This window comes from Enoplosus armatus, chromosome 1, assembly GCF_043641665.1.
Source record: "Enoplosus armatus isolate fEnoArm2 chromosome 1, fEnoArm2.hap1, whole genome shotgun sequence".
Taxonomy (NCBI): domain Eukaryota; kingdom Metazoa; phylum Chordata; class Actinopteri; order Centrarchiformes; family Enoplosidae; genus Enoplosus; species Enoplosus armatus.
The window spans coordinates 154,968-164,301 of NC_092180.1; the positions used below are offsets into that span (position 1 = coordinate 154,968).

The 9,334-nt window shown below is 41.2% G+C and overlaps 1 protein-coding gene across 2 annotated transcripts in view; it reads right to left on the minus strand.

Annotated features, from left to right (window-relative positions):
- vps13c (vacuolar protein sorting 13 homolog C) overlaps window positions 1–9,334 on the minus strand; it is a 98,844-nt gene extending 89,510 nt beyond the window's left edge. The window contains exons 1-6 of one of the 2 annotated variants that reach the window (XM_070907809.1): window positions 9,202–9,334; window positions 8,259–8,302; window positions 7,613–7,655; window positions 5,300–5,395; window positions 1,458–1,559; window positions 831–893 (exon numbers count right to left, since the gene is read on the minus strand). In XM_070907809.1, coding sequence (XP_070763910.1) covers window positions 831–893; window positions 1,458–1,559; window positions 5,300–5,395; window positions 7,613–7,655; window positions 8,259–8,302; window positions 9,202–9,301 — 448 coding nt within the window. In that variant the 5' untranslated portion in view covers window positions 9,302–9,334. The remainder of the gene's footprint in view (window positions 1–830; window positions 894–1,457; window positions 1,560–5,299; window positions 5,396–7,612; window positions 7,656–8,258; window positions 8,303–9,201) is intronic. The other variant, XM_070907817.1, reaches the window with a different exon arrangement.

Genomic DNA, 9,334 nt, shown 5'->3' on the forward strand with positions numbered 1-9,334 from the left:
TGGTACAGTATGTGTGTGTATATTACAGTTTGTGTGTGTATATATTACAGTGTGTGTGTGTGTGTGTGTGTGTGTGTGTGTGTGTTTGTGTGTGCTGCAGTATGTGTGTGTGTGTGTGTGTGTGTGTGTGTGTTACAGTGTGTGTGTGTGTGTGTGTGTGTGTTGCAGTTCGTGTGTGTATATTACAGTGAGTGTGTGTATATTACAGTGGGTGTGTGTGTTACAGTGTGTGTCTATATTACAGTACGTGCGTGTACATTACAGTGTGTGTGTGTGTGTGTGTGTTACAGTGTGTGTCTATATTACAGTACGTGCGTGTACATTACAGTGTGTGTGTGTGTGTGTGTGTGTGTGTGTGTGTAACAGTGTGTATGACATTGCATGTGTGTACATATTACAGTGTATGTTCATGTGTTACAGTGTGTGTATATTACAGTGTGTGTGTGTGTGTGTGTGTTAGAGTGTGTGTGTGTGTGTGTGTTAGAGTGTGTGTGTTAGAGTGTGTGTGTGTTAGAGTGTGTGTGTGTGTGTTGCAGTGTGTGTGTGTGTGTGTGTGTGTGTGTTAGAGTGTGTGTGTGTGTGTGTGTGTGTGTGTGTGTGTTGCAGTGTGTGTGTTAGAGTGTGTGTGTGTTAGAGTGTGTGTGTGTTAGAGTGTGTGTGTGTGTGTGTTGCAGTGTGTGTGTGTGTGTGTGTGTGTGTGTGTGTGTTACAGTGTGTCTATATTACAGTGCTTGTGTGTACATTACAGTGTGTATGTGTGCGTGTGTTACAGTGTGTGTGTTACAGTGTGTGTGAGTGTGTGTGCATCATTGTATGCGTGTGTGCATTACCGTTGTGAGGCTCCTTGTAAACAACACTCTCCAGACTGAACAGCAGATCTCCAGTTTGAGACGCTGACAGCAAACGCAGCATTAACAGTGCAAACAACATGTTAATACATTCATCAGTCTGTCCATCTCCTTCATGCAGTATGAACAGATGAATTACATGTTTCACTAAACCAAGTGAAGTGAATCAGTAACACCCCACTACTGAACTGAACTACAACACAAACGTCAGCTTGAGACACTCAATCTTATGCTTTTAATAAGGCTTGTGTTGTTTTAACAAATGTGTCGATGTGTGTGATGACTGCTTTGTGTTGTATATCTGCTCTCTTTCGGGTTGTCTGCAGGAAGAAAAAGTTAAAATCCCCAGAAAGCTTCAAATCAGCAGATTCAACAGCAGCATAGAACAGAGAGGAGGCAGAAAACACAAACAGCAGCAAGCAGAAGAACACAAGCCAGGTGAGTCCTCAGGTGTAACAGGATGAGTCAGAGGTCAGTCAGAGAGAGGTCAGAGGTCATCAGAGGCCAGAGATTATTCAGAAGTCAGTCAGAGGTCATTCAGAGGTCAGAGGTCAGTCAGAGGTCAGTCAGAGGTCATTCAGAGGTCAATCAGAAACAGGTCAGTCTCACCTCTGCGTGCAGCCATCTGTAGCGCCTCCTCAATGCGTTGCAGCTCTCTCTGCTTTGCTTCCTGCTGGTAACGCTCCTCTTTTGCTGCATCAAACTTCATCGCTATGAAAAAATACAAATCAAACAAAAGAGTAATGTCTGTTGAAACTGATTTTATATTCCACCAACCTGCTCTATTACGTGATGCTGCATTTACACACTGTCGGCAGAAAGTGAAAAACAGGAAAAACACCCGTTATTCTGACTCGATGGTGGTTAGCCATAGTGCTAACCTTGTAGCCACACCAGACAGCCTATATTAGTTCACGTATAGGGGTGACCCTGAGCAGTTGACTATTCAACAATTAAGGATTGATCTAACGATCTAAGGAGCCCGATTCGACTGCCAATCTCACAGTCGAATCGTCACAGTGGCTGGAAAATGTGGTTATGAAACCAAGGATCATTTCATTCAGGCTACATAGGGGGTGCTGAATGTCTGATTTTACATAGAATTGCTTGGTTTCTTGAAATAACTTATGTCATATGTGTCAAACTCAAGGCCCGCGGGCCCGCGAGAGCTTAAAAGGTCTGAGTGTCTAAAAATAAATAGGTCAAAAGAGTGCTTTGACCAAAAACTACATTTCCCACAATGCCTGTCGACTATGATACCCGCGAAGTGACGGCTCACCGCCAATGGGTGGTGGGTAATGGGTATTTATTGTGTTATTTTTCTGAGTTTTTTCAGAGTTATTTATTATGTTATTTTTCTTCATTCACTTGGATAGTTTGATCCATGATTGATGGAGTTATGTGGGTTTCATAAGCTGACAAATTAAAAGGATTTATGTTATAACAGAGCAACAAACAAACATATTTTTTCTATGCAACTGCAATGTTTGTGACTTGAATAAGTAATAAATTCAGAGTTATTTAACATTAAGGAGTAGTTACATTTATTTTACATTACATTCGATTACATTTAGTTACATTTATAAGTTACATCTGGCCCTTTGAGGACAGTCATTACGCTGATGTGGCCCTCGGTGAAAATGAGTTCGACACCCCTGACTTATGTGCTTTCAATCAATGTCCCTCATGTGCGCATAAATCACCATGGTAGACTAAGTTGCACTATTAAAATTTGCGGGACCATCACAGCAGTATCTTGGATGGGCTTTACATTTTTTTAGCTACCTAATACCTCACAATGTGTGGGGGAAAAAACTTCAAAAGTGTGGGAGCATTTTGAATAATAACCAGGATACACATGTTCCCAAAAGAGAGACGGTCATGCATGCAGTGAACACAAAATACATATCCACAAGGGCAGAGATTTCCCAGTTAATAAACAAATGTGAAGCAGTCAGTTTTACCACAGATGTCTGAAACGTGCTGCAAATGGAGGTGTATCTGACAGGTACAGCACACTTGCTGAAGAGCGACTCCTGGATCGATCAACATCTATATAAAAGCTGCTGATCTTGACCAACATTTTAAGAAGCGTTCTTTTTTCTCTGATGAGCAAAGAGATGAGGTTTATTCAGCGGTGGAAAACCCGGCTGAGAATCGAGCTGAAAGGACATTCCAGGAGGAACACGTTGACAGTGACTTGGTAGAGGAGTATGAGCCCACAGACCCTCCAAAACAGAAAGAGAAGGACCAAGTGATGGCAATGCTGTTGTCCAGTAATGAAGAACAGGAACGGTCGCATGAAGAGGGTAGTGAGATGAAGGCTTCTATAAAGGACTACACAAAAACTAATACAGGACCTCTGGAATGTTGTGCAACCGCTTAGCGTAATTGCGGTTGTTAGGCTTAGTGAAGCCAGATGATGAAAAGATATCCTGGGTATGTTGAACTTGCTTCGCAGTATAAGCCTCAGGTTTCAAATTGAGATTAACAGTGCCACATCAAGTCCTAAGTCAAGATCAACAGTCCCATGTCAAGTCTCAAGCCAAGACCAACAGTCCCACATCAGGTCCTGAGTCAAGATCAATATTATAAAGAGTACGGCCTATACCTCCTCTATATAAAAAGTGCCCTGAAATAACTGTTGTGATTTGGCACAATATAACAACCGGTCAAAGCAGATGACCGCCCACCTAGAGTCTGGTTCTGCTCAAGGTTTCTGCCTCTTAAAATGAAGTTTTTCCTTGCCACTGTCGCCAAAGTGCTTGCTCATGGTGGGTCAAGTCAAGATCAACAGTCCAACATCAAGTGTCATGTCAAGATCAACAGTCCCACATCAGGTGAAGACCCATTGCAGTTCTTTTAATTTATCAGATTCATGAATCAAATCATGCAACTCAAGGGCTGCTTAGTAGCCCTGATATTGTTAACTTTTAAGTTGTTTAAAGTTTCCAGTTCTGTCTAAAAGATAGTTGGCAAGCCTCCACCCTGTTAATGTTTGGCATTTTAGGTTAAGTGTTCCTAAAGAATCAAGATTTCAAGACAAAACTGTTCCAGTTACCAGGAAATCCTCCAAAAGCCTCCCAGACACACCCAGAATCAGACTGTAGTAACCAGGAAACCAGATTTTCCCAGATTAAAAACCAGCTACATCTACAGGAAGCCATGAAATGAAAAAGGTTCAACAGTATGAGAGGTAGACGACACAGTTGAACACAGGGCTGCACAATGTTTTACTGTTAATCCACTGAGTTTCTACATTGTAATAGGTTGTGATATCAGACATCATGAAACTGATTTCTCTCTGTTGTCTCTTTGTCAGAGACAGTTCCTCTCCTACAGTAAAATGCTGAAAAATGTTCAGATTTAGACCAAAATCTTAACATGCAAACAGTTAGCATCAATGCTAACTCAACATATGGCAGTCTGTATCACAACTGCAGCTCCTTCGCAGTAAAAGCTAGTATTGTGAAGGAGAGCTGTACATTTTTCATCAGATCACAACACAACATGTATTGTTGTTGTCATTATTATCATTATTATTATTATTATTATTATTATTATGTGGACATCGTGCAGCCTCAACAACAGGAAGCACAGAAACCGGATCAGACCTGAACTTGAACCACCACCTCTAAACCTCGGCATCTTACCATTATATGGACACATTTTCAGCTGAGATCCAGCTGGAACACACACACAACAACTGAGAACACACACTGAATACACGTCAGTCTATATGTACAAGCCACCTCCAGACCAGACCAGCCAATCAGCTGGCTCTATTTACTCGGTAGTGTAAATTATTCTCGCAGTATTCAACAACTCAGTTATTTTGAATATTTATAAAACTGGTGAGAATTTGATGAATGTTTAATTATTAAGTTACTGTTAACAGAACAAACATTCAGTTGTCTATTATGGGGAAACCACTCCTGATAGGGTCCCACATGTCAGAACTGGTCCCAGGTGAGGGACCAAACTAAGAACTATTACAACTATTACTGGACTAGGGCGATTGGACAAATATATTGGCTATCAGCGATTGGCTGAGTCCATCAGCAGTTTTTTTTTTGGGACGATTTTTGTAATTTTATTTTGATAATTTAATGGTCTGGAATGGTCGAGAATTCAACTCAGTAAATAATTAATGTGTAAAGCGCAATTCAAAGCATGTGCGAAAAGGAACTGGCTACAGGACTTGGGCCATATTATGCTCATTCTTGTTGCACTGATTTCCAATTAGTCTTTCACATAACACGGCAGTGACTAATGACAATTAAGCTGTCTTTAATGGTGGCTGTCTAATCGATGTGTGTTGTGGTGAAAAGCAACGTCAATTCATAAGTCATGTTTGAGAACTAAGGAACTTTAAGAACTCTGTCTCTCTCTCTGCTCTCTGCTGTCTTAAGGCATGACAGACGTACAATGAGGTTTAAACCGTCACTTACTGGCTCCAGGAACGACCAGCAGGTATAGACCGTCCAACGTGGCGACCACAGCATCATTGTAAAGATTCTTCCAGGGAATCTTCAACGTCAGCTTCCCTGAAAACAGACAAACAGGAAGTCCTCAACAGCTATGTGAGCTCAGTATATCAAGTTAGATTATTTGGTTAGTTTGGTTTTTGGTTTTGATGCACTTGGTCACCAAGCATTTCTGTTTTGTTTATTTTACCATAACTGTCATTTTTCAAATGTGAACTTACAAATGTAGTTACAGGGATGATAGAACACAAACAGAAAACAAAAAGGCTGTCAGTTAACAAGGTTACATAGATAGCATTTCAAAAATGTCCCAATTGTAACATCTTGGGAGCAAGTTACATGTAAGAAAAGTTAAACACCACACCCACTCATGTAGCCAGGCAGGTCAGAGTCCCTGTGAATGCAGGGTAATAAGACACTGTGTCAAGAATGGTCCCCATATTCTCTCAAATCTATTCTGTGTATTGGGTTTGTGTCGACACAGTCTTTGAATTTGTATAATAGGCAACATCTCCTTGAGCCAATGCACAAAGCTGGGTGAAGTGGTAGACTTTCAATTTTTTTTGATATCAAGTCAGATACGATGTTATCCTTAACTTGGATTTGGAATTTGAAACATTGAAATTAGTACTTAATTGAATAAATGATGCAAATTGGCCATCAATGTACATATGTAAAAAGTTCTGATACCTGTGTCTGTCTTTGGTATATGGGTGCGTGCATAGAAACAAGGAGACTTTGATGAGCCACTTTTACCATATTTAATAGTCGTAAAGAATTCTTTAAGGTAAAGTTTTGTTTAATTGACTTGCTTTGACTTACCAGGGCAGAACTGAAAAAACAAAGGAGCAGGAAGTGAAGAATTTTCAACAGCAGAGGCTTCTAGGTGTAGCCATGAAGGGTTCTTTTCACTACACATTTCCAGTGGGTACTCCACTACTAGTGTTTCAAAATCAGCAGACCAAGACCAACTTTCTTAAGTGGTTTGTGTAGATGAACCTTGGATATCCTGTGTGATTTGTAACCCCATATAAACGGACAATACACGAGAATCAAGCTTCTTAAAAAAGGATGCACTTAAAGGTTCTTTATGGAGTTTTCAGAAAGTCCTGGTAATGACACCGCTGGCCATTGAGTAAGTAATCCTGTTTGGTTCGGGTGGATGATATTTGCTATTTGCTTGCCCAGCCAATTTGCTAATACTTTTGTAATTATTTTCAGATCATAGCTTATTAGAGCAATGGGCCTTTAACTGCCAGGATCCAATTGCTCTTTTTAATAACACACAGACATTTGCTTCACTGGGAGAGAACGGGAGCCTCTTGTTTTTAAAATCTTCAGTCAATGTCGGTGCAAGGACATCTTGAAAGGCTTTATAGAACTCTTGGCCGAACCCGTTAGGTCCAGCTATCCTTCCAGTGGGAAATGCTTTCATGTCTTCCTGTAGCTTAGACAGCAAAAAATCCCAGTCAAGCTCATCAACTCAGCCGCCAGTGCACATACACTGAGAATGGACTTCACAGTGAAGTAGGCGACACCTTGGAAAGCTGAACAACATTTGCCATATAGCCACCCATAGAGCTAGAAGGAGTAGATGCCTTTTTAAGGATTTTAATCCATTCCATCCATCCATTTTCTATAACCGCTTATCCTTTGCAGCTGACATTGGGTGAGAGGCGGGGTAAGCCCTGAACAGGTCGCCGGTTTATCACAGGGCTGACACATAGACAACCATTCACATTCACAGTCACACCTACAGGCAATTAACCTGCATGTCTTTGGGTTGTGGGAGGAAGCTGTAGAACCCTGAGAGAACCCACGTAGGCACAGGGTGAACATGCAAACTAACCACTGCAACACTGTGCTGCCCAAGGATTTTAATGTGGAATTATTAGTCTGGTGGGGATCTTTAAAGCATTATCAGAATCTAGTGAGCAGAGACTTTAGTTAAACCAATGTTGTCTCTTTAGTCTTTGTTATTATGATATCAGTGATGCATCATGCTTCAGTAGTAAACACACACTGACCTCATCTATGTGTTTCTGAGTTCTGTATTTTATGTTGTATGTGAGGTCATACTGTGTGTAGATGCATGTTGTGCTTCTCTGTGTGGTTTTGTCATGTTATTGTGTAACCGTGAGATTTATATTGTCACTTTAAAAGAGAGAACCGCCATGAGGAACAAAGACAAAAAAACTGACTCATGCTTCACTTCTTCTTAAATTATTCTCCTCTGATTGATTGTCAGTCTTGTAGTTTACAGCAGTCAGAACTCACCGATCTGTCCGGCCTTCACTTTGAATGGAACATCAAACTCACTCTGAAACACAAACATATACATTGTCATTATTAAAGCTGAGAAAATTAATTAGTAACCGTTTTGATAATCATTTTATCACTTGAGTCACTTATGGATCTAAACTAGGGATGCCACAGTGAGGATATTTTCCCACCAGTTAATAAACTCGTGACAACACCGGCTGAGGAGGGAAACGCAGTCTGAGGAGGGAAACTGAGTCTGAGGCGGAAAACTGAATCTGAGGCGGGAAACTGAGGCTGAGGAGGGAAACTGAATCTGAGGCGGGAAACTGAGCCTGATGAGGGAAACTGGAATGTGTGGGCGGGGCCAATGAGGGAAACTGAGCATGTGCAGTGAGACGCACAATGTGAAATTTAGAAGCTAGAAAACTGTTTCAGTTTGTTCACTTGGTGAGCAGTTTTTATAAGTGAGTGGATGTTATCTTTGATTCTGATATGGATGATGACATCAGTGGGAGGAGGCGGACCTATCAGAAACATGACATCAGAGGAGGAGGCGGACCTATCAGAAACTCTGGATTATGACATCAGAGGGAGGAGGCGGACCTATCAGAAACACTCTGTATGATGACATCAGAGGGAGGAGGCGGAGCCACAGACTTACCAAAGCGTTTTCCTTCACTTTCAGGTTCTCAAGTACAACATTTCCTGCAGAGCCACAGAAGAGACACACAGTTAACAGAAGCTTCATAAATTATTATTATATATATAAAAAATGGCCAATCCATTTGTTTTTACATTTACTAATTCAAATGAAGTTATACATGAAATTAAAAATAAAAATGAGTCTGAAAGTCAGATGTCGGTCTCAGTTCAGTTTCAGAGTCTGTAAACAATTTTAATTTACAGGACAGACAGTTAATTTAATTAACTCTGTACAGCCTCTGTGTCCATCTGTCTTTATATTTCTGCCTCTTGACTGTCAGTAAAACGTTTTTCTCTTATTATGTTTATTGTTATACACCGAAATACCGAAGCAGATTCATTGCATGTGTGAACATACTTGGCATTTAAACCTCATTTTGATTTAACTGTTTAGTTGCTGATCTGGGATCAGAGAGATATACCTGGTCTGACCACAGCCAGGTGCAGTCAGCGTAGGCCTACTGACCAGGGAGCGGGGGGGGGGGGCTGTTTGTTTACCCGACTACTGAGGTCCTGTGACGGGGAGATTATTACGCCAAACCTCGTAAGAACACCTGGTAATTTAATGTGACTAAAGTAAAATTACAATATAAAAACAGATATTTAAGACCACAGCAGCGGGCTCGCTTCCGTTAACGTCTCGCAGTATTTTGGTGGAGATATGTCGGTGGACAGCTGGTGAAGCTTTGACTAAAATTGAAATTTCATCGGAACAAAAGCTGACTGGTGGGTTGTATGGATGCCGACTTCAAGAGTAGAACCTGATGTTTAGCATTAGGTATTCGAACATGTTCTACGGCGTGTTAATATATTTTTAGAATGCAGGGAATTTAAAAAGTGTAATATTTTCTGAACAGAGTCTGGCCTCATCGGGGTAGCTGCTAGCTAGCTGTTGAGCTCACCTCCCCAGATCCCGATTTTGAGCTGGGACTTGTCCAGGTTCTCCACGTAATCTCCGATGAACCTGTTGAGCAGGTCGCTGACCAGAGACTCGAAGACCATGACTTAAAGCTCCGGGTTGGACCCTGCTGTAGG